General features: G+C 38.7%; 1 protein-coding gene across 4 annotated transcripts in view; it reads left to right on the top strand.

The window, feature by feature from the left end:
• LOC140671960 (fibroblast growth factor 17) overlaps window positions 1-27,272 on the top strand; it is a 132,971-nt gene that overhangs the window by 47,392 nt on the left and 58,307 nt on the right. Inside the window, exon 1 of one of the 4 annotated variants that reach the window (XM_072903731.1) lies at window positions 26,199-27,268. The exons of the other annotated variants lie outside the window; for them this stretch is intronic. Coding sequence (XP_072759832.1) covers window positions 27,249-27,268 — 20 coding nt within the window. The 5' untranslated portion in view covers window positions 26,199-27,248. Of the gene's footprint in view, window positions 1-26,198; window positions 27,269-27,272 lie in introns of those variants that run through there. 4 annotated transcript variants of the gene reach the window in all.

A 27,272-nucleotide genomic window follows, 5' to 3' on the forward strand; every position in this document is an offset into this window, starting at 1 on the left:
GGGCGATTCTTTGCATGCACATAAACGCGGTGAATCGCTGCACGTGGTCATTTATTCGAAAGTACGTATTCATTCTCGTTAAAGACACGCGATCCGGCTTGGTTCTTTTAGAAGGGCAGACAAGAAAAGGAGACTTCGATCCACGTTCAACTGACCCCGCGACCCTGGTCCCTCAAGGGAAGAAAGGCGCCGACGCGCCACTATAAAATAAGCGCCACGTACGTATCCCTCGTAGTATATGCACACACGTGCATATATCTATAAAAAAATCATAAAGTTTTGTGTCGTATATTATATGATATGCTCTCGACAAAAGTTTTGAACGTATTGATATTCGGTTTCTTATTATCGGTGTTATTTTCTAGTATTCGAAGACTCTATGATGTGAAATTTTATATGTTTGTGAAGTTTATATATATCGCGTATGGAGTATGCAAAGAAAATTGATAATTTTCTTGCAGTAGAGTCGTACGAGAGTTATGGAAATTACGTTATAAAGTTGCGATTTAACCAGAGAAGGAAGAGGAAGATGATCATAGGGTGATTATTATAGGCGCCAAAATGTTGAGCCACTATCGGCAACCGTCTTCTTATTATTCGCTCATAACTGCGGTGTTTCGGCAATTTATATAGTAATTACGATCCGCATCCATGGCTCACCGAGCCGGTAATGCACTCCTAAACATCTCCATTATGTCGCGGATTAAGTCCAGTAATCACAACGTTCGAAACCACTATAGTTTCGTAATGATCGGTCAGTAGGAGATAAGCGGGAAGCTTAATAGACTTTCTTGGTTCGAAGAGATTACTTGGTAACTGCAACAATTCTTTACTATGCATGTGCAACGGGAAAGTATTTATTGCAACTTAAGCGAACATAGAAAGCTACTGTATTTTTTAACATTAACATATCCTAGATTTAAATTGTAATAATATCCGTAATAAAATAACAGAGATAATATTAATCCAATATAATAAAGGAAGGAATAAAAATGAGGATTAAACACATAAATTTTCAAGTCTACTTATACATGTGTATCGTGCGGTAAAATAATTTCGTTAGCTTGATCACCTGAAGCAAACGCGCGGTTATATTCGGATACACTCAATCAACTAAATTAATGCGCTGCTCGATGACATGACAACGAACCGAATATCTAGCGCATTTAGCGAATGCATCTCGAAGTGCGATAATTTCGACAGTTACTTGGCGCGCACGTTAGGTACATACATACGGTTCTACCGAGGGAGTAAAAATGGAGGGATGCAGAAATACTCCGTTTCTATACCATGATGATTAAATCCTCCCACAGGCGGGGGATTCACTCGCGCGGTGCTCGACGATATTTTGTGGAATGCGGCCAGGAGACGCCTCGCGATATCGGCGAAAAAGGCGACTGAGATTGATGGATAGACGATCCTACCGGATCTCAGGAATTTGTACATCGAGACGAACAGACTCGCAAACGAAAGCGTACGAAATAACTCATTAGCGCTCATTAGCGCGAGCGGATCAAAATTTAAGGAACAAGACCGAATGAATGTTTTCGCGGGATGAATAGGTTTTTGCCAGCGCGGACGAAATTTTAGGAAGGGGGACTCGTAGTCGACGGTGCATGCAAATTTTGCTTTCGATCCGATGAACAAAGGCGCACCTTCTGGTTGCTGCGTATTGCAGACTGCATTGAGACTCGTCAGACCAGAAACAATTAAGCTCTGTCAGTTATCTTCCGCGACCACGCGGCTCATCCAGTCGCGCAGTGGTTTTCATCCGATTTCAAAACTCTGCGATATCGATGAGAAAGCCTTGATACGTGTAAAATCTAAACGCTAAATCGAGTCTAAAGTCTCTCTGAGTGAAGATCCTATTTTAAGATATACCGTGTTCTAAAATATACGTGCTGTGTTATTAACTTTTATCGTTATCGCTATCTTTATCGTCGTAAACCATCAACATAAATTCATTCAGATATCAGGCAATCAATCGAGTGTGAAACTTCTCCAATCACACTTAGCAGAATTGCGAGCACACGAAAAAAAAAAAAAAAATATATATATATATATATATATATATATATATATATATATATATATATATATATTATGATATTATATATATTTATTTATAATATATTATACTGGTTATATTTATTAAATATTTATTTATAGAAAAGGAAAAACCATATATGCTTTTGTATAATAAAGCAACAAATGAATGCGGGCAAATGTGAGAATAAAATCGTATTTATTGGGTACATTGATCGATATACGACTCGTCCTGCTGCAGGAGACACGGCCACAAAGACCTTAACCCTTTTCGTTTGATATATGCGCGCATTCGTACATATTTATGAGGTTGCCATATAGCATGGAGCTCTTTTGCTTACCAAGAAGTCTCATAGAAATATTACGGTGTCCTGTCAAACTGTTTACCCTCCGAAGCCTTGCACGTCAACGCCCTTCTGATTCCCAAAGCTGCTGATCCTTCCGCCACGGATTAGATCTTCCTGATGCTCGGCAACCCCTGTGACATTTAATAATAACCAAGGGAGTGAGAGAGAGCCCGTTGAGACTAGGGGAGCGAATTGACTTGTCGTAATTATCGTTGCATTCATATATTTGTATATGACCATGATGCATAACAATGAATGAAATTTGTTGTGGTAAATACATTACGCATTAAGATATAAAAATTCTCTTAGAATGTTATAAACAATTTAATTATAATGGTATCCATAAATAATATAAAATGTATTTACAGATTTTTTTGTCGAGTTTGAAATAAATTTTATAATAATTTTAATAATAGTAGGTACTAATAATATATTTTTTTTTTTTTTGTTTACGTAAATATTTATAATTTCCATCGTTATTCGTTGACAAGCATAATACCAGTTGTAAAGTACTATTGTTAATTTTTCATCAAAATGATATTAGTGCCTCCATTTCTTTGAATCAATGTTCTTTCTCAAAAATTCACGCAGTTGGCGAGCATAGAGAGAGAGAGAGAGAGAGAGGATTGATGCGTAATCGAGGCGCGGATCCATTCGAGACCCCGTGCTCCCCGTGCGGGGAACGAGTGGCGCGTGGCGAGGGCCCGAGGCCGATGCAAACCTCGCGTGCCACAAATTGCTCCGGCTCGGTGAGGTACGGCAACCCGCGCGTTCGCACACTCTCACTCATTTGCTCGCTCGTGCCGCGTACGTATAGTAAACGCGCTAGAATCTACATATTTATGCCGTTTACCAACACATGGACGCGCATGCCGCTATTATCCGCGTAACCGTGTAGTAACGGCGCAAAACGCGATGCTACTCTTGCCGTCAGTAAATTTACCGTCCCCACTCGCTCGCTACTCCCTCGCTTCTTTCCCTCGTTTGTCTTCTCGGTTATATCCACGATGGACAACAACATCTTTGTTATCCGGCGGTCGTTATCCCGCGTTTCACTATGAGATGAAACGAAAAGGAACTCAACGCCAAACATCTATCTATCGGTGCGTTGCTATTTTCGATGGATTTACGGATTTTTTACGCTTATATAAAGAGCGTGTCTTCGCTGTTGTAATATTTTCCAATAATTCACGCCGAGTCTTGTTACACGCGAAGAATAATGTTTGTGATGCGCGCGTTGCGAAATTTGAAAATCTTGTTCCCCGTGTTTCACTCCCGGCAAAAGGAAAACACGGTAAGGTTTTATGATGCAGCACTTCCGGGATAATGTATTATGATTTCACACTGCGCATCGTACATGCTTTCGATTACGCGCGTTTCACGTCGCCAGTGAACACGGCGATATATATTGCCGTTCTGTGTCGGTTCTGTGTACGTTTCCGCACCGCTTACTTTTACTTCCGGCGCGCGTTTGCTTTCCCCTCGAAAAAAGACACGGAGGCAGGCTCTTCTCGCGGTAGTCTAATGAGTCAAATGAGACCCTCGTTCTTCGCCGATCGTCGCCTCTAAGAAACGACGATCCGTCTGACCTCGCGTCCTAAATTAGGCAATTTACGCCGGACTGACATTCGACGATTCGGCCTTCGTCGTGTCGCCGGCGCTTTTCACTTTGCAAAACCTGCGCCGGCTATTAGTCGTACCAGGGGAATGAGAGAACCAAACGACCGGCAGGTTTTATATTCGTCGCCTCACAGTTCCCTGTTTATATTAGGGACTGCAGAAAGGGGCGGCATACACGCTCACTAATATCTTTCAACGCCCCCCTCGACGGGTCCGACAAAAATGATATTTTCGTATCCGCGAGGCACGAAGGGGCGTTTGCCGATTTCTGTACAAGGAGTAATTACAGTTCCTCGGCGTGGTATTTATTTTCGGCTAAATAAGGTGGAAGAAGATTATCGGAACGCGATAATAGGACAAGATTTCTCCTTTAATTACGACGCGCTGGCGTAGGTGTGTTACAACGCCGCCTCGTTCCGCGAACTATGGCTCTTTAAGATTTTGTTTTTTGTCGCATGGAGTTTTTTTGCGAAGCGGAATCGGGAACTGCGTGTTTCTTCGCATCAGCGAATATGTAGACGGATGAATGTCCATCCATTTTTCGCGGTTGCTCCCGCCCCGGCGCATAAATTCATGCCGACCCTTCGTTAGTGAGGTAACAGCAAATTCTCGTAGAGCAACTACCTTCCAGCAGGGCTCACCTGAAGGATTTTATTGTTTCTTTAACCTTTGGTCGTCGTCGACCGTTTCCTAAGTTATTTTACGCGAAAAGAATGCATTCTTCTGTTTACCGCTCAAACATGTTGTTTCTCAAATTTTTTTGAAAGCCATGTGACAATAAATTTTGTGAAACAATGTTACTCTGTAACTGCATGAAAAAAAACATTATAAAACAGAAATGGTTATTTTTTGATAAAAAGCAATACATATATTTCATTGAAAAAAATAATTTTTTATGAATGCAAAAATAATTATTACTTAAATTCTTTCAACAAACAAAAAGTTATTTCTGAAATCCGTCCTATAATTTAACGATGCACTTATCCACTGCAAAGAGTCTCGAAGCACTTAAGGAATTTTACAGAGTACATTGAGTGTGAATGACCTCGATTGCGCGCTAGGAGCTTTCGGCGATTTGGTTATGCAACGCGTATGAACGTTGTCATTGTCGCTCGGCTCGTTCTATTATCTCGTAACATTATTCGGAAACGTTTCGTAAGAAGTACGTACCTTTCCATAATTTCACCTCCATCACGAACAGTCAGGAAAGAATAATAATGCGTATTAATGAATATGCTTTATCTCTCGCTTGTCCGACACATTATGCGTAGTCGCATCGTAAACTTAAGACAATAATGGCTCGTAATCACAGTCTACGCACAGGCTGCGATATTCAAATAGATTTGCTTTCAAACGTAAACTGAATAAAATCGATGAAATAAAAGAATATTGAATTTAACTTTGCTGACAAATATTCCGTATTAAAGATTACGATTTTATATATACGGTTAAACAGAACGATTAAACTAAGCCAGTTGTACAGCTGAGCAAACTGATCGCCGAAGGGTCGGTTCTTTATGTCGGCAGCATTCTCATAGAGTCTCAATCACCGGCTAAACGGTGGTCAAGTTAATCAGCTTACGTCGACAAAATCTCGTCGCTCCTTTCCTATGCTCGCACTTCATCCTGGCTGGATTGTACGGTTCCAGAACCGTTGAGAAGTGTGTGACAAAAATTATTTGTTAAGGTTCAATATTAATAGGCATAAAACTGTCAGAACTACCTATGCCATGTGTGTAAATGTGTTTATTCCTCGCGAGGGGAAGGGGGGAAGGGGAAGAATTATTAAATAAAACAATAAATATATATATTTTATTATCGGAACTTTTTTTATTTAGTTAATCTGTATTGTGAACAACTCATTTTGTACTAAATAAATATTGAAGCAATCATGTTTTTTTTTGAAAGAGAAATAACAAAAGTTATTTAATGTAATAACTATTTTATCAAATAATTTACAAGTAATAATAATGCTTATAATCTCGATTTAAAAATTGCGAAAATTGTTTTAGGACACTTGTTTCTGGAAAGTTCTTTATTTATCCATTTCGTACAGTTTTGTCAGGAACCTAAGTCTGATTCTGACAGCTTTCTGTCAACTCGTGTGCGTTTTGAGACATTAACGCAGCGGTCGAGCGGATTTTGATGCTTTGCGCACAATGGTGAGCAAAAAGAGCGACGACCGCGTCTTAACTCTTTTCCCGTGTCTCCTCACACGAACCGTCAGGAAGAGATGAGCAAACGTTAATCCGATTTGTACGACCAATGGCCATCACACTCTGATATAAGACGAATAGAAAACAAACGTCAAAGCCTTACGATTGTAGGCCTCATTTGAATAGTCATTGAGACATTGTCCCATTGAAGAGAAAAGAGAAGATGGCGGGAGGGGGAGGGGGGGGGGGAGAAAAGAAGGTATTTTGGTCCCTCGGACTGCGAGAATGGCTCAATTTTCAAAGAGAGCGAAAGTGAGCGGTAGGGCCTCGAATGCATCACAATGTACCCCACGCTGCGCCAAAGGATGCAACAACCGCGAAGGGGAGCCTTGCTCGGTGCTCGATCTTGTATCATTTGTGTGTGCGCGAGGCTTTAGACTACCTGAATACAATGATTTACTGTGCGACTGTAATCGTTATTAATGCGACACGTTACGAAATGCATGGTCGAAAACATTTATGATTCTATAAACTGGCACTGCTCGCACATTCTGTACGACAGTGTCAACTAAAGATAAAAATGGAGTCGATCATCAAAGGTTAAGGATGCTCGGCATCTAAAAATATTCGATCGGTTAATAATTTCGCAATTATGTCTCGCTCTAATCGGTGCCATATCCTTATCTGACTTATATTATAGTTGGAACAAATTGCGAATCTGATACCGCGCCTTCGTCTAAACGATTAAGATACACCGACCTTCTCTCGGCATGAGGTCTTTAATACGATAGCACATTCTCGTTGTCCTATCCGGTTTCGATTACGCGGTAGTGTAGTATATATATTCTATTTCATGTTTTAAGTTTTTTTAATTGTAAGATGAAATTCAATAAGAAATTTGAAGACGAAACCGTGATCTTAACATGATAATAATCACAAAATCACATTAATCATTATGTGAACATACATTTTTTTAAATATACATATATAATAAAATTTATTTTAATAAATCTATCTTCTCTCTGTAGAACTTTAACTTGTCTACTGCGAAACAAGACGTTGATTGAATCATAGCTACATACTTTCGCGTCGGAAAGATCAGAAAAAAATATATCTTATCTAGCGCAGTTCCAGTAATAGCATAATCAATACTGAGAACAGATAACTCACGTTATATTAGAGTCACAATAAGTTCAATAAGACGTCATGTAATATTAAACTCGGATCCTAAAACTATTTGATTTTTGATGTAACACGAACATCTAGGCATTGCAAGTGATTGCTCGCGAACATCTAGTTAAGCAATTTCGATGTATAATAATCAGATTTTAATCAACGATACAATTATTTAACAAGAGTTAATATCAAATCGATGTCATATTTCTGTTCTTTCCTCGTCGTTGCTCTTATTATGTTCGAAAACGATTCACGCGCATCTCCGTTGGCGTCGCGCCGGTTTACGATCGCGGCCTCTCATCCCTCGTTCTTCCGCACTCTCTTCGTCCCCTTCGCATTTGCATTTTTATATTTATCGCAAACGAATACGACGGCACGTTTGTTTTGTGCCTTGTGCGTCATCGACGAATAGTCGTTCCTTTTGACAAAAAAATTCTTGCTCATCGATTTTTCTCTTTCTTCTTCTTCTTTTTCATTGACGTACCATGAGAAGCTGATCGAAAAGAAAATTGGAGAATACTAATAATGAGAAAAATAAGAAAAAAAGTGCAAATTGTATATCTTGATAACTATATATTCTTTTTGTAAATCCTGCATTTATGTTAATGTTATTTTTAGAAAAAATTTTGTGCTGAAAACACGTACTTTCTTGCAGTTAATAACATTAGTAAAATAACATCTATCGTGAGATCAGATTTTTATTTCTTCCAAACTTTTTCATTAAAATTAAAGAGTTAAAAAGTTTGAATCGATTTATTTCATTTATAACAAAAGTTCTTTTGATAAATTTGACGTTATATCACTGATGTCGAAATGTACCTCGAGAATCAAACTCGAAAGAGAAATCGAACTCGAGGAAGACAAAAATATGATGAAAGAGAAATGAAGAAAAGAAGAAAGAAGAAAAGAGGACAACTCGGATAGTCCAGCCAAAACAGTCGAAATGCTAATAGCTGGGTCTTTACGAGCATGTTTATTTGGGCACGGTGAGGAAAATGTCGTAACAAAAATCCTGCATGAAGAGTTCGGCAAGGATCGTTTACGTCACTCACTTTGGAGAGTCAATGGACCAGTGAAATCGTTAAAATATTTTTAAACATGAAAATATAACTTGAAAAAAATATAAAAGCGGTTACCAGATTTTAAGCAAAATAAAAATGCAATCTTGCATAAAATATAAATAATAATTTCAGAGATTAATCTTTTAGTGCATTATGACGAAAAGCATTGATAAAACGCGCGGCCGCTTTAAAAAACTAAACTTTTTTTTTAATATATATAATATATTAGACTGAATGAAAAATCGCGGAAGACAATTAACCGAAAAAAATCGGGCAACTTGCGAAAATAAAATTTCGCAAAGTCGATCCGGTGATGTAACGCAAAGTATGGAACTCAGAATCGTTCACTCCCGGAATTTTCTGCGAGTCGGGTTTTCTTCGTCGAGACGATCTTGGGAGAGACACCCGTTAGAAGCAGCGTCGCCGATCGTATTATTCACGGCGGCGACGTGTACATCGCGCGGCCGCGTCGCCGTCGGTGTGCTGCCGAGGTCCATGCACCCAGGGCGCCGATCGATAATCGATGGAACAAAAAGTTAGAATTTGTTTACAGTTTAGTAACCCAAATCAGGGCGGCGGCCCGCCATCCTCGGCCAACCCTCTCCAAACCCCCTCCCCCCTATCGGCCGCACCACCACCAGTGCCGCCGCCGACGTCTCCGATCAACACGAGCCAGCGTTCCTCTTCCGACCAGCACACCACTATCGTCGGCGAACGTAGCTCGTCACGACCCGCGTGGTACCAACACCAGCAGAGAAATAGAGAGGGAGGGAGATAGATAGAGAAAGATAGGAAGAAAGAGAGAGAAGGAGAAAAGCGGCGCTACCAAAGCGCCGGCGGCAGTTACACAGGCAGAGGCCACCTATACCCAGTCGCCGTCACTGACACGTCGACCGTATACCCACCGCTCGTATCACTTTATTTTTCCCCACTTTTCCCTGCCCCTCCGCGCGCCCTTTCGTTCTGTCAGACGCGTAGTTTGCCGAACTACTTGCCCGTCCTGGCCCCGAATGCATTTGTCAAACGGTGAAACAAATTGGTAGACAGCTCACAAATACTAGCGCGTTGCTCGCCGCCGCGCACTCGTCGACCACGTAAACTGCCTTTGACTAATGTGTTGTTCATCCCCCGACACGGCTCATGTACTCCACATTCGACGAATTTTATAACTCGCCTTTTCCCCTTTTGCTTCTACTCTCTTCTCTCTTCTCTCTCTCTCTCTCTCTCTCTCTCTCTCTCTCTCTCTTTGCTCTCTCAGCATTGCATTTTCACTCGAAGGAACGATATACTCTGCATATACATATACAGAGATTAACATCTCAAAGAAAGAGTAGCGTAGAGATACTCTTTTACAACGAATAAATTATTTTGCTGTCTTTTGCTTCGCGCCTCATATATATATAAAATATGTGTGTATATGTGTGTGTGTGTGTGTGTGTGTCCCTACGTTCTCGAAGTCGCCGTTCACGGAGTGACGCTCATATTCGATATTGATCTGAAAGAATTTGCTACAGTCGCGGAGATGCGGAGGGAGCCTGGGATAGCCGGATGTTTTTGCTTCGAGTCGAATAGTACGATCGTAATAATTCATCCATATGAATGTAGTTCCTGATATTTTTAGACTTTTATGCTGGATATTTTGCTACACGATCGTCCAGTTTTGATAAAAAGGATGCATTAATGATACTTTTAAAGAAAAAATAATTACATTGTTTATTTCACCTAGATATGTTCTTTGGGAAAGAATTTGGAAATTTTTTTTAAGTAAGGCAGGTAGAGCACCACGTGAGAAATGAGTGTGCTCTTTTCCCTTCGAGTGTACCTCCGTTCAAGAGGTCTTAACTGAAATAATATACAGGATGAAAAGAAAGCTAAATATTTCTTTGGGCAAGATATGAGCCAATTTCGTGTATTCATTTTGCGTGTGGGCTTTATTATATGAATGTATCTTTTCTTCTCGATGATTAAGCGTCATGATTTTATCGTTCATCACGTTTCTACCTTTCAGCAAAAATAATTTTTTCATATCTTATCTCCAGATATATTATAAAAAACTATTTTTCTTGCTATATATATATATATATATATATATAGTTTGTACACATAAAACTTCCAGCCAGTCGCGCGAGGGAGCATAAACATTATAGTAATAACCTAGAGTTCCATTTGTGTTATGAAATGTCGGAATTTAAAAAAATGAACAAAGCATTGTAATTTTTTAGACAGTAGCATAAAAATCGAGCAAAACGAGAAGCGTTGTAATGGCAGAGCAATTCACGATTACATTTCTACCTAGTCGTTATTCTGTCCGACGATATTGTATGTATAGTCGCATTGTTGACTGTTCATTGCCATTCACGTTTCTTCCATCCAGTAATAACGCCATCACCTTCGAACCTCGCAAAAAAAAAAAAAAAAAATCTTTTCAAGTGTTCCGGGAATCTGATGTAAATTGATCGCGTAACTAGTCAATATACTCCTCCGCGAGAACAAGAGAGAGAGAGAGAGAGAGAGGGAGAGAAAGAGAGGGAACGACTGTTCGCCCGCGCGTAGATACATAGATATGCTCTCTCGAGTAACTAGAATCGATCTGCGAGCCTCGTGGCAAAGCGCAGATACGCGAATGGCTGATGCCTAGGTGTTGGATTTTATGACTTATTGACTCTCGTCCATGTTTACCGGACTCGGTGCGACGGGTATGCGGCGCCAAGCGTCGGGAATGCGGCCACCTTTGCGAGTGAGCGACCGTCGGACACGTCGGATCGATCGATCTCTTCCCCTCCGTCCCGCTCTTTTTTGACTCTTCTTTTTTCTTGCTCCTTTTTGCGCTCAGCTGGATCGTCGTCGATGCAACTGATGACGATCGTTATCATCGATCGACGTTAATATCTTGCTTTATCCGTGTCGTGTGTTCTCGGATGTTAATCCCAATTGCAACGGCATGAATGAATGATCGCCGCGAAGCATTTCGCGGACTTTAACCCACCGATCTTACGAGTATCGCGATGCTGATGTTGCTCTCCGCGCGTGCATAATAAATTCGAAAACAACAATATATATATCAAAAGTCACGTTACCTCATTCGTGATGAACGATCGTTGGAGTATGATTCGTCATATACGTGACATGTAGATGTGAGTAACGTCTTTATTAACGACATTAACGCAGTGTTGCATTTCTCTGGCGTTGCATTCACGACGGCGAATCCATTGTGCAAATAAATGCGAGGACGCCGCTTTCGAAAGACGAACGCGAGGATTCCGCATAATTGTCATCCAGCCAGCCTGCAAAACATCGTGAAATTTCTACCGTACAAATATTAAATTTACTTGATGCCAGGCTTTGCTCGATGATAAAACGTAAGTGATGAAAACATGATCGAACGTCTTGTAAATTGATGCCGAGAAGAGTAGATTCACATGCATAAGTGATGCACGCCAAGCAAAAGTATGAAAGTGAAAATATATTGTTACACGTTTTAGTAAACCTAATTTTTAATTTTAACTCGTAATAATTAGCGCATACATTCTAGTATCTTCGATCGCTGAAAAAAATAAAATAAAATATATGAAATATATTTATATAAAGTTTTATACATGGTTAATTCTATATAATTGAATGCTCTCTTTCAGTACTAGATTAGAGAAAAAGAATGAGAGAGAGAGAGAGAGAGAATTTAAAAAACAAAATTATTTAATAGAGAAAAATTCGATAGATATATTGCATCGATATTTTTATATAAACTTCTTTGATATATATACATGTTCTCACAACTATATATATGTCTGTAATATATATATATATATATATGTGTGTATGTATATATCATCTGTATTTTTGTTTTTTTATTCTAGTTATTCGATTGATAAAAAAATCTTACAATAGAACTCTTACTTTTCAAGTGCGAAAAATTTCCGCGAGAATGAGAAGATTAATTCGCAAGAGACTTTGAGACCTCGAACATTGTGACGCGAGAAATGCGTCTCGATGTAGCATCTAAGGGGAGGTGGGATGTATTTATCTGCTATTTATCGAATAGCTACGGGATTAGTCTTTTATTGGATGATTGCGCGTACGTCGTTCGAGTTATCTGTCATCAACAAATACAAATGCATTTTTTCCTCATAAACGCGAAAGAATGGAATGTCGATTCATGTCACCGGAAGTCTGATGACCAATGACTGGTCTCATACAACAGCGTACTCGTATGCAGGTGTCTGCACGCTGTTATTACGCCACGTGAAAGTATAGAGTTGCCGCAGGAGAATAAATATAGGCGTACCTTTAATATAGTACACAGCCGTAATTTATTTACGACGATTTTTGCACTATATATATTCGTTCATACAGTGGTACTGAAACTTTCCTAGAAATTTCGCCGGCTTCGTGTTCCGGAAGTTCCACATTATTCATGAATAATGCATGGAAATTTTGCCTAAGAAAGGTTTAGCTTAATTGAACGTTTACATACAAGCCTTTGGTTCAATCGGCTTAATAATGCAAACAGCTAGACTAAGATATTTTATCTAATTATTTTATCGAATAAATAAATAAAGAGTTTTTATATTTTTAAATACTAAAGGCTTTACTCATAAAATTATCTATAAATTTGTAATCAATTGTACATAAAAAAAATTTTTTTAATTATTAATATTACACACATGTATGTACACAATTATAAAAAAATATAGATAAAAAGAAATATAAAATACGAAAAGAAGAAATAAATAAAAATACTGAAAATATTCTGTACAAATTTTAAAGATTATATTAATTAATAAGAGATAATAATACTATGACGTATAAGTATTTACTTTAATTACTCTTCTTTGGATCAGTTTAGTGTCTCTTACAAGGCACAGAATTTGATTTCGCATTTCTGAATGACAACAAAAGCGAGATCGATTCCGCGAAAATGGCGAAGAATATTTTTCATCAGTGCTGCCGGTACCAACGGATGGCGACTATCGCGAAGAAGTCGGACAGTGTGCTTATGCAAACACTTTTAACCGAACGTTCCGCGGCCGGTCGTGTCGACTCGCGTCGAGCTGTATCTCTGTGAAGAGAGAACTTCTTTTCTCCAGCCTCTTCGTTGTAGCCTCCTTGTGTTTGTCTACGCTCGTATTTGCCCGACGCATTCCACTGTCGCTCGCGTTGCACCGGCGCAATCAGTAAGCGGCTGTGGCGAATTGCTGCTTTGTAGATTATCGTTGCCTCCAAGATACCTTGTTTTAGTCATATCAAAACTTCTATATAATTCGTTTTACATTAGCTTGATTAATTTTGCTATTGTATTGTGCGTATAATAAATTATTAAATATTATAAATTAAAATAATTAGGAATAAAAATAATATAAATATTGCCTTATCTCTTTTTTATAAGATAGTTATGTATAATAATATATCATTCAAAAAAAAATTTATAATCTCTAGAAAGAAAATTTATTTATTCTATTTATATTTATATGTGTATGTATGATACTCGTGTGGAACACGTGTCAAGCTAAATTAAAACAGCGATGAAACACGAGGAAGCTTGTAGTTGACAAAGAGTGCAAAAAATAAAAATCCACTTTTACCAATCACGTAGATCGCAACACGTCGCAAACGCTTGCTGGACATCGTCGCATTACGTGTGCGTGAATATGCGTGAGAGAATCAATGGGGATGTCCTAAGATTTGTCACTGTCGCGTTTGGCAGCGATAATATTCGCAAGACGGATCGGTCTCGGTTTACTGAACTTAACCGTCTATATATTTGATGTCTACATATTTGGTGACAAGATCAGATCCGCACGATACTCTTTAACTGACCGCCAATCGTGAAAGATACATTCTTTTGCTAATCGCCGACAATTTGGATGGCAAAAAACTCGGGCTTCTTAAATAATTATAGCTCATAATTTGGATTTTAATAGCATGTTTCGTTCCCATTCACTTTTATTTCTAATTCAGACAACTTACCAATTTACATAATTAAAATATACGATATTTGCATTTAATGCATGTAAATATATATTTTAATGTTTTCTATATATATAGTCATAAGGCGTTTCTAAAATAGTTAAAAAGAGAGAGAGAGAGTATATCTTAATTAGAAATAGATATTTAAGAAAAGCTTACTATGTACGTGAGCGCGAAATAGATTTTATATAACACATATGTTATGTAGAAAGCTTCTTCGAGTCAGTTATCTATACTTTTAATATCTTGAAATAGCTGTCGAATATAAGTGGCGATTGTATTTCTGGTACCGGCTCTTTTCGATATGACGGAGGTCAGGAAAATTGGGACGTTAGAAAACGTAATATCGGCGTGTGTGAAGAATCGTGTACTTATCGATTCGTTGCACAAAGCCCCTATTACACCGCCGCGGTTGACACTACTCTACATCGAGGATTAATTCAGAATAACATCAGCGATAACAGCTTTAATCTTAGCCGTGGCCGATATTGGCCGAGTGTCGGTTTATCGATGATATGAAACGGTTGGGTGGCGCTTGACATCACGAGAATCGTTCTGGTGAATATTATTCATTTGCTGAATGGATTTCGAGAAGTCTATCGACGAATAACGAGAAAATTTTGTTGCCAATCGAGATAGAGAATATAATAATTTTGTCTTGCCAAAAATTACAATATGCATCCGTACGTCCTGAATATATACACATTGCATTATTTTGGAAACATCTTAAGATTATCAATGATTTCGATAAGGATCGATTGGGAAAACTAATCAATTTTCTGGAATTAAGTCAATCAATCCCAGAAATTTGAATAGTATAATCGATAAAAGATCATTTTAGCAGATGTGGGAATGACTTTATCAAAGAATATTTATTTTTTTGAAACATTTTTTATCCTAAATCAAAAATAAAATAACCATTTGTGAATTAAAAATGTGTCAAGAGTAATAGTCACTTAAACATTGATTTATGTGCGTACGTATATGTGTATACACAGCATACTTTTAATACATACATCCGGTGAACATAAATCATAAAATAAACAATAATAGCAGGAAATTAGTACTTATTGATCCTATTATATGCGCAGAAATCCTTTACGCTTGATAGGAGATTCGATTAGCGTTTAATAGTGTAGAGTTATTTATTGCTTTACATCTTACGTAGTGTCATCGTTGTTAAAGTCTTAATTTATTTCGGTCGATAAATTTATTTATATTATTTTAGATATAATTTTTAAACGTATGTAAAAAAGAATTTGTGTTTTAAGATAATCATTGTTACCTGAAATTAATCAATGGGATTATTTTTACTTTTTTTATTTCATACATTTATTTCGATCTTGAAAAATTCTCTGAATCTACAGAATTCTGAAGAAGCATGATTTTTGTGAAAGAACTGCAACAGTATCTTGACAATTTTTTTATCTATACAAGAGATTATTTTGATTACTGATTAAACATTATTTATTTTAAAGTTTATTTATACAATGCAATCTTATTAATTAAAATAATTTTTCTTCTTTTTACATATAATAGAAAACTATATTTATAAATATCTAAAATGCATTAATTAAATAATTAACAAAATTCTTTTCTAATTTGAAAAACTTATTGAAAAATTATTATAATTTTATTAAAAATTTTTGATAATTATTCTTTTGATTTCTTCGTTATGTCATCGTTTAATTTACCTAATCCAATTAATAAAATTAGGATGCTCATTAATTAAAAGATTCTTAGTTTCTTTTTGTTTTTCTCTTTGCTTTACACACACACACTCACAATACTAGCATGATAAATCGTTCTCATGCCAGCACGAAAGATAGCTATCGCTTGCGTAAAACGGAATGGTATATGTTAGTCTTTCCGTTAATCATGTACTCATCTTCGCGTGGAGCTTTGGTCGCTTCGACACGTGGAGTACCGCGCATCGACACGTGGACTTTGGTAACCTTCGCGCGACTGACCACGTGGTCGAGTGTGATGAATCAAATCCGCAACAACGGCGCTTGCCTCGCAAGAATGTCGTTGGTCAAACACGTACTTTCTCGGTACAGGCAGTACATGTTGACAAATGATTGTCATTGTATAATTCTAATTAACGATTACATGCAGCACAAATTGCAAACATTCCGTTCCGCAATTAATTGGCAATAAAAAGGCATACAGAGATACAGAGGCACAAAGAGATACAGCTATTGCAATCATGATGTTTTTTGATATTATAGTTTTTAGCAATATTTCGCAATAGATTTTATAAATTTATATATTTTAAAAAATATATTTTACGATAATTTTTCGCATATAATTTTCCATATATACATATATGATTATTAATAAATAATAATAAATAATTATTATTATTAGTACTCCTAATATATTTCTATTTTTTTTGAGGTGATAAAAGAATAATATCTTTGTCAAGTATTGATGATGAATATAATGCGAGCATGCGTCACTGATGTTATTTCTAGTAATTCTTCTCATCATTTCGTCGCGCGACATAGATATGATTGCAATTTCTTACATCATACCAAGACAGCGCATCGCGCGATATTTATTTTAATTAAGCAAATCGACATCTTCGTCCGGTTTCTGGATTTTTTTCCCACGTTTCTTGCTCACGTCAAAAGAAAGAAAAGAGAACATTTGCGAATGCACGTATGCGGATATCATATCGTATAGTGAATACGTGTAGCGAATGCAACACTAGCCCGATGCACATCGCACGAGTGTTCCGCAAATCGTATCATGATACTAACATAGGATATTCAATAAATAAAGTACATATGATAACGAAACGGAGGTTAGTCGACACGGAGTAAAGCACAATCTTATCGTGGTGTGCAGATGTCTCGAATTATTTATATTCTTCAATCAACGATGAAGCTTTTATTATAAATATCAGACTACACATATCTATGCACGCTCAAAAGTACCATGTGCTCTTTTCTACGCAATATAGATTCGTTATAGGTTTGCGTTAAAAGACGTCACAATCTCTCTCGTGTACAATAATTATTCTTGCTACTGCAATTTGGATTGAACACGATTGTGCGAATTTAATCAGAAATAGCTATATATTCGAAATTTTTAAGCAAAGCCTCAATCTTTTAAAGATTAATATTCAAAAATAAAAATAAGTAAAAATTAATCGTACGTATAATTTAATCGGTTTTTTTAATTTAATATTTTAAATTTGATTTATGTTTACAACGTAAAGATTGCAAAATGATGCTTTCGTCAAGATTGTGTAGTTATTCGAGTGACGACAGTAAACCTTCTGGGTATTTCGGATTTACGTTCTACTCTTTGGTGATTGACGAAAGAGTTTAACATGGACGGGAAGACCGTAAATGGAAATCTTGTGGAGTTGGCTGCGCTTTCTGCGAACAGAAAATCCATTCACACGTTCGCGGTCATTTAAACAACAAGAGGACAATCCGCCACTTGTCAAGGCGCCGTTCTAACGCGTCTATTACCCGTTTACCGATATTACCTTCGTAAGTTAGAACTTCGTTTTCTTGGCGACGTTCCCGTGACATTTTATGCCATTCGCGCTTATTTTCTACTTTTCGCGGAATTTCTCTTCTTTCCGCATATTCATGCGGACAGCAAGAAGACAATCTTTAAAGAAAGATCGAGCCACAGTGAAAGCGAGAGACATACTAGAAATAATTTAAATCAACAATAATATTTCGCTACGTACTTGTCATCGAATATGATGTTTGTATATAGCATTGTACTAGCAATGTAAAAATCATCGCTCTCGGTTACAAATTTTTGCTTTGCATGCGTAAGTAACGCTTAAGAATGCGAAAAGCCTGAGCACCACTGTCCGGGCCACACATGCAGTATTATTGTTGCAGAGTGGATTTCTCGTCTCTCACGAGACACGCTGTTGTTGTAGAGGCGTGAATGTTATTGCAGCGGAAAGTTGTGGTGTCACAAAGCTGCGGTGGGTCCGCGTGGCGTTATGGTCGCCATGCGAATCGCCTAAAAACCTGTCGAATATCGGTTAACGTGTCTCTCTCTCTCTCTCTCTCTCTCTCTCTCTCTCTCTCTCTCTCTCTCTCTCTCTCTCTCTGTCTTTCATGTTACTGTAGAAAATGCTATACGTTATCAATCCCGATCGCCGCGTGAAAATTCGTCGCAACAACATCGTAACGCGCGAAGTAGCCACGAGCTGATTGTGAGATATGTACATATGTACATCGGCCGGCTACGCTGTTGGAGGAGCTCAAGTTTCTGGCCCGGGGCAGTACATAAAAAGAATTATTAAGCGCTGAAAACCGCGCCGTTTACCCGCTTCACGTTCTTTTATGTTTATAGCTACGTCTTCATTCGCTTCTCTCATATGGCTCCATCGAGCCGGCCGTGCGCGCTCTTTCACTAGCTTTGTCCGTTTCTCGGAAGAATAGGGTCGTTCATAGAGACTAAAAGAGCGAAGATTTATTGCACGTTGGAAGATTCAATCATGGGACATGTCGTAAGATATAAAGAAATAGTGTTCATCCGCGTTATATAATCAATAAGAAATAATTCTTATCGTTCACATAAAATAGCATGAGTGTTGATTAAATTTCCTCTACGTTATATTTTAAATTTTAAAAGAGGGAAGGAAAATCGAAATACATGATGGTAAGCAAATTTACTATATAAAAACTATATAAATTATATAGCTTTATTAGACTCCGATTAATTGCAAAGTATTAATTTTACATTTCTTTTAATTTTTTACTTAAAATCTGATATAAAGCTTTTCATTTTCAATTTCAACTTTTGTTATCCTTGTTATTCAATATGACACTTTATTAAGTTAGAGAATTAGTTACTTAAAAGAATAGTTATATATATATATATATATATATATATATATATATATATATATATATATATGTGTGTGTGTGTGTAATAATAAAACAATACGAAAACATCTCACAAGTTAATTAGTGGAGAAGTCTCGATTACAAAATTGGAAATAATGCACTGGTCATTAAGTTTTATGAACTTTGTATAATTTATCGAATTATTATATCTTGCTTCTGTCTGGTTAATTTTATGTCGATTGAGAGTTGGCACGAGAGAATTTTCGTCCTCTGCGAGCGAATGCTGCGTCGCTTATTAATTCTCAAGCAACGTTCTCAAGCAAGTCAGCGCGAATACGCGTGCGGCGTCGGCAGCAGCGGGAATCCTTGACAAATTTTAAGATTGACGAAGGAATCTCAGGGAGATTGTTGGTAATAATTTTAGGAACCGCGATAGACCACACAGGACCAGGGGGTGTATCCTCGGAGAGTCCTGACTTTTGAGAGATGTAGGTATGTGTAAACCTTCTGGCACGTTACGGTGAAATAAAACGTTGAGCGTACCTGGCGTGCCTCCATCCACTTCCAGGTCCTCTCTCACGAATCCCGCGAGAGAGACACCGTCGACCGTGCGTCGTTACGTTAATGGGACGGGCGCTATTATTTAATTCTACTAAATTGCCAGTCGGCCCACTGAAACAGGCGTAAAACCTTCGAAAAACCTCTCCGCTCTTGTACTCCCGAATTCTTTCCGGGAGGAAAGGAAACGAAACCTCTTTTAACAGGCAAATAAAATCCGAGAAAATCGGACTTGGTTCTCATCCCCCTTGTGCGATCATCATTCCGTCATAATTTATATTTGTTTGCAATTCGATATATTTATAGGAGGTTTAATTATTTTTTCCACCATCGTTAATATTTCTATATTAATTTATGATTTTTTTTCATCCACCCATATATTTGATTCTGATTTCTATGCTTCCGCGAGAGAAACGTCCGCGCATAATTTTCAAAGAACTTCCAATTGAATCATTCTGTCGCCCCGTCAGACTTACTTTCTACGAGGATATAATATAAAAGGATCAGAGAGACGATCTCACCAGCTGGTAACCTCGTCGCGTCCATCTGGAGAAAGGAGTGATCGTTCCCGTCGGTATTGCGCAGCGAACGCGGGAGTTGAGTTACGTCGCGGTGTCGCACGCGAGAGCAAAGGGAACGGAGGAGAGGAGAAAACGTATTAAAAGGGCATAAGAGAGCGGGCCGCGACCGCAAACTGATTAAATGCGGTCTGCGCAGGCCGCGCCGCGGGACTTAATACGAGCCGTCATGTAAGCTACACGGGACCGAAGGAGACCCGTATGACGCGCGCGCCTACTATACACGACACTCCACGTGGTCCCTGCTTCTCCGCTCCTCGGCCTCTTTGAACCAGTTTCTCTCCCTTCGTGTTTAACGCGCGCGTTTTGCGGCCGCGCCGCCAGCCAGTCGGAAAGAAATTGTTTCTCGCATCTATTACCTTATTGAAAACGAACGGTTTCGTAATCCGCGAAAAACGCCTTCTCGCCAATCTTACGTAAACGTACATTAGCAGAAATCATTATCGATACATGGCAAAACTAGATAATAATTATATTGTCGCGTGTGGTAGGATTCTTCATTTTTTGTGCACGTGTCTATGTCTAATTAATATGTATGTCATTCGTTCATATCGATGTAGAAGTGTGGCACGCATGTATTATAGTCTTGTAACATTTTCTTCTCGTTATACGTTAAGAAAAGTTTTGCAACGCTTTCATGTCTCACGTTTTTGCACCATCATGGTGTAGCACCGTTAATTTTTTTTTTTTTTTTTTTTTTTTTTTTATTAAACAATTTACATAATAAGATGTGGCAATACCTCTAGAATAAATACAAAATATTTTGTTAGATATATTAGTTCATCAAAGAAGAAGATCGAATATTTATCAAAAGATGTAGATTGCGTTTCAGATACATGTGACAAAATAACAATTGAAAATTTTTAATTTATTTAGATACTGAATATTGACAACTGACAATGAGATGTCTGACGAATGTCAAGCGATAAATGTATTAAAGTCAGAACATGATTGGCACGCAGTCTACAATCTGTGACAGCGATGACTCGTAATAACATTTCGTGGATCTCTATACAGGCACAGTGTGGAAGATAAACTGTGTTTTGGTTGGAAGTATGTCCATCGACGAGAGATATTCACACATATTCCGGATATATATTTTAGTCTATTATCTCTTCATAAAAAAAGTTTGTTTAATTTCCTTCTTTACGGTTCTTCACTTTTTTCAAGCAACGATTTATATTGATTAAATAATTTTTTTACTCAATTATGCAAATTTACAGTTATAAAACACAAGAGATAAAACATCATCCGTTGACTCTAGAAAGAAAGAAAAAAACCACTTTTCTGATATTTCGTTCACAATTGATGCCGAACGAAATAAGTCGCGATTTGTTACGTTCTAAAACTGGTCGCAGGTTGCAAGCAGGTAGCAGATTGCCACGAGAGTGACTAATTGGCACGCACAGACTGCAATCTGCAGCCTGGTAAGTTTGTGACAAATAGAGGTAGAGGAAAGCGCAACGTTTGTGACATAACGAACCGCTTAAAATGTTTTCTGTCTACACAAGACTTATCGTATCAATTATTCATCGATGTAATAAATACTACGCGCATTTTAGAACATCGGTGATGTTTATGGATGCAGGCATTATTACATCGGCCGTTTCATCAATCATTGTATCTGCAGTGAAGTATTTTCATTAAGTATTTTCATTTTTTACATGAATTATTAAATTGCGAGATAAGAGAGAGAAAGAGAAAGAAAGAGAAATGATACCGTCAAAGAATTTATAGATGAAAAAAAATATAAAGTGGTTACTTCAATAAGAAGACATTCTATTATAGCCAATATTCGACATAAAAAAATAACAATATTTTATAAACAACATATAAAAAAACATTAAATTCACGCGAATAATGTTATTAATTAATATAAAATATTTCTGCATCCCAATAATTGAATTCTGGACTCATCTTTTTCCCGGTGCAGAGCTTCCAAAAATACACAACGAACGAGCCGCAATCACAGTTCAACTGATTATCATATGTACAGTAATATAACTCCGATAAAGCGGTACGCGAGACGCATTATTTTTTTATATATATGCATAAAGGAAAGCATTAGCGTCGTGATTCAAATTCCATGAGATTATAACGTTAATTAGCAACGATTAATCGTCGACTACCTGCAAGCGCGATCTCGTGGAATTCGGGACGTTTGATCTTTTTTAAAGCACGCGCCGTTCATCGTAGTCAGGTCTAATAAAGACTTCGTGTATGCGGACTCATTCGTTTCGGAGCCGGCTAAAAATAGAAGAAAAGTGGGAGGAGAGGGAGGGATATTTCAATCCGTGACCGTGTCATTGGTTACTCAGCGTGGAAGAGTTCGAGGATGTGGGCAGCTCCTGCGGACGATTCGTCATTCGAGCAGACTGTAAGTGATGATTATCAATCTAGTTTACATTTGCATGAGCTTCGTTTTAAATAAGAAGAAACGTTCTTTCGGCGCGTCGTGCTTAATCAACACTCTCTCGCTTCGCGAGGGCTTCAGGCTTCAAGCCTTAACCCGATCAGTTTTTATCAAAGATTGACACGCGACCATTGTCTTTCTCCTTCATTGTGGTTCGATTAAGTCGTCGTCGAGCGAAGGTCAAGGAGATATCAAAACACAGATCGCGATAAGTCTTGGCGCTTATAACTCCGTAGCTTCTACATTGAAATCGGGGATTTCACGTCGACTTGACGCGACGTAAACTTCTCTCACAAAACGTTGACCGTAGAAGTGAAGGCATCTTCTTGGGCTCTCAGGGAGATTTCCGCCCCGACCAACGAACAAAGGTTGTATCCCATTGTTCTATGATTTACGCCAGCGTCGGCCTCAGGTATTTCCAGCCAGGTTCCTAGTGAATTTTCGTCCATACCACGGCAACCGACACTTGTCGCCTTTGATAATTAAGCGAACATCCTGATTCACCTTCGTCTTTCTCTTTCTCTCTCTTTTCTTTTCTCAATATGCCAATAGATTGTCACCGTTCCTCTTTCTGTTAATATGTATGTGTTTGTATATGTGTGTATATATGTGTGAAGAGTTTCTTTAGAATAGCTTCTAAAGGATGCAACGAATAAGGATAAGGTAGCTCAACACAGATGGTACAGATTAATTCAGATAGGTAGAAGTGCTTTGTACAGATCAAATCTACCGACGATCAGGAACGTATACATCGGTGGTATCTACTAATTGGAATTTTCAGCGTTATCGAAATGTTAAAACTTTCCATAGTAAATTTGATTTTAGTTACAAAGAAAAAAATTTAAAAAAACCTATTTCGTTTTGTTACACCAGAGTATATTATTTACACATAATTATAAAAATTTTTTTATCTATCTCGTTATTAAAATACAAATAACAGAACGAATCGTATTTTATTCTCTCAAGTAAAAAAATCGTGGAAAGAGATTTACAAAAAAATGTTGCAGGCTTTATAATGCAAGGTCATAAATTGTTCACGTATTGAGTGAAACAAAATTTTACCTTGAGTAGCATATATCGAAGAGCCATTATTCACAATATACGGCCCTAAAAGGCGCCTATTTTCTCACGCGAAGCCTCGCTCGATGAATTGGACCACTTGGAATAAGATTTGGCGACACGTAGTCGGAATTTAAGGAAAATAGCCGAAAAGGAAATGGACTGAATCTCGTAAAATGTAAAATGACGAGACCCTAATACTCATTTATCGGTTAATCGTCTAGCGCCGATGAAATGAATAAAGCAACAATTTAAAAATTAATTGTCGCTTTTTAAAATGACGTTTATTATCAAAAAATATATTATTACTTTTTAATCAATATATATTTCTAAAAAATTTAAATGCTGAAAATATTAGTACTCAATGTTTCGTAAAATTTACATCACGTTATATATTTTTGGATATAAATATTTTAATTTTATAATATCCTATTTTTTTAAACGAAGATATTTTTTTTCAATGGTGATCGGTTTTTCATTAATTTCTGAATTTCAACATTACATATTTTAATAAGCTTGAAATTAATTGCAAAATACAATTTTATCGCTTGGCATCTCTTACACACTTTAGTTATCATGACACTATTAAAGATACGTGTTATACAAAACGTTCTACAATGCGACACATTATCGTTGTCTATCTACACGTCGGCGGACATCATCTCGAATGTTGAAACTTCGTTGACGTGCATTTAATAGTGCAACGTAAGCAGAGCGCAGGAACGTGTACTCGGTTGGCAGTCGTCGATTTCTTGCCGCTATCAAGGCAAAACGAGCGAGCCAATGTGATGACAACGGAGACGATCGCACGCGCGTCAGGAATAATCGGCGCGAGGCTCGATTGATAATTAATTATCTCGTTGTGTTGGGCCACCGAGCGTTCGCGACGTTCCGTCATCAGTGCCTCATTCTCTCTTGCGTCGCGGAGATGAGCTGCACCGTGCAAAATTTTTTTTTTATCGTCCATCATTCTCCTTTTCTTTCACCTCGCTGCGGACGAACTACGCGAAATTCGTCGAAATTCGTATTCCGCGAAAAAGTCCTTGAGTGTCTTGTGAATGGTGCAATATTCGACATTCATTGAAATATATTAAAATAATCGTGCTCACTTAGAAAAACAAACTCTCCGATTCTCGGCTCTCGCATGGATTACGCAATCGAGCCGCTCGTCACCGTCAACGGACATGTACGAGTCAGTGCGACGGAATATACCACACACAGCCGATACGCCTTGTACCATAATTTATATACCGCCTGGCCGTCACACATCCCGGCGGCGAAATGAAAGTAATAAAAAGAGATAAATAAATCGCGTCGCCGCTATCGACGCGCGCGGCGCGCACTTTCGATCCGCGGATTGTCCGTCTGTTATAAAGTGACCTTTAAGTTATATATATTGTGCGCCGAGTGTGCGTTGCGTGATGGTTTAAAAATGCGAGTGTGTGCGAAACGTTCGGACAGCGCGATGTCAGATGCGGGATGCGGAGAAACCGACGCGTGGACGGCAGGAAGAATATTCCGTGAGAGATAGCGAGGAGTATCTTGAGAAACTTGGCCATTCGCGAGAAATACTCGGAGAATAAAAATGTGTGATACCAGCAACATTTGCGTTGATGTCGCAGTTTATAATACGCCCAGAGAATGCAATAACAACGTCTCTCAAAGCTGTTTTTTTATCAAAAGAGTATCAAAAAGATAATATATAATCTGCCGAAAATATACTGATAAGAGTTTAGTAACTTGTAAATTAGAACATCGAATTTTCGAATAATAGCAGATGACAACGATGAGTAGGAGAAATCAACGAGAATATAATTTCATTCGGATATACCAAAATGAAAGCATATATAAAATGCATTATCTTTATTACTGCAAATTATTGATATTCTCTCTCGCGTCAGAGATGAATAAAATATCTAGAATATACACAGATAATTATTCCAAGACATGTACAGGCTAAAATATACTAAGTTCTTTATCCGCGATGTCTATTCCTACAACCTCCAACCGGCGAAACGCGCAAAGATTGCTGCCACGTGTTGCTATAAAATCGCTACAATCTTTTCACCGGCTTAGAGCTGGGCAATATAACGCATTTCCATATCATTTCACTGTATATAAAAGAGAGTGTGAGACGTAAGGAAAGGTAGAAAAGTGCGTAAGGTAGAAAAGTAGGGTTGCGAGCACTGACGGGGGGGGGGGGAAGGAGGGGGGATCGTACGAGGAGTGCACGCCGTGAGAGAGAGAGAGAGAGAGATAGAGACAAAAGGAGGGGTAGGGAAAAGAGCACGTCGAGATGGAGGGGCAGCCTCGTGTACCATACGAGTGGAGGGGTGGCGCGAGAGGGGTGGGGGTACACTCTAGGCGAGCGGCGGCGGCAAGGCAGCGGCCAGGTAAGCCGACGAGCCGACACTAGTGGGGCTGACTTGCGCGTCTTCGAGCCGTCGGGATACACGGCGAGCAGCACAGCGGCACTGTTGTTGTATCATACCGTCGTGCTACGCGTGTTACGGTCGTGTCCGTCGCATCGTCCCCGTTGTTATCGTCGTTGCTACGTCGTAGTGCCACTACGTTGTACCGTCGTTGTCTCGTTGGGCGATCTGGATGCATCTTCGTCGCTGGCCACGCGGCCAGCTGTATTTCGCGGTCTCGCCAGCCTCTCTTGTCCCTTTCTCTCTCACGCGAAGAAGAGCGCGATCGCTTCTTCGGAGGGTTGATCGCACGTCCCGCTGAGAAGAGCGCTTCCTTCCCGCGTATTTTCCAAAGTATCAGCGATACACGTTTGCACGCGCTAGTCGCCAACCCCCGCCAGCATGCACGAAGCCGACTCCTCGTGACGATAAAATATTGGCGTGCTTCCAAGTCCAAGTGAAGCGACTTGATGATACTGGCCACGTTGTCGGACCACCGCTGATCTTGAGAACACGCTCGCGCGTTGCCATCACTTTTGATCATTCGTTCACCGTGGGGTGGAAATCAGTGGTAATGAACGAGAGATTTTGCACGAATTGATGATCAATCGGATTCGTTTGGATATGTAAAATGGTCTCGCCGGACGTGTTATATAGTCACGTGTGTAGCTCTGCCATTCACGTGATTCGCTGGCTAATCAAGCACCGATCTCTGGGTGTAATACGAGCAGTGCCGCAGACGCAATAGTGACGCGACGGTGAACGCCTAGCTTCGAAACGGCTTGGAATTTATTCATTAATTCTGGTATCAAACATCAAACAAAGTCGACGTAGTGTGTATAACAACTTTGTGTAAACAATCAAGTGTTGTTGACCGATCGGAGGGATTGCAGTGCGATTCGAGTCACCAGGAGACAAAGTGTGACAAAGAGGGACAGCGGTGTCGTTAGATACGAGGATTTTAAAAGCAGCTCCCGGAGGCCAGCCCGACGCAATGCGTCGACGCTGCTGACGCAAACGCGCCTGGATGCGTCTCACTCTTAGCACGTGA

Source organism: Anoplolepis gracilipes, chromosome 12 (genome assembly GCF_047496725.1).
Source record: "Anoplolepis gracilipes chromosome 12, ASM4749672v1, whole genome shotgun sequence".
Classification (NCBI taxonomy): domain Eukaryota; kingdom Metazoa; phylum Arthropoda; class Insecta; order Hymenoptera; family Formicidae; genus Anoplolepis; species Anoplolepis gracilipes.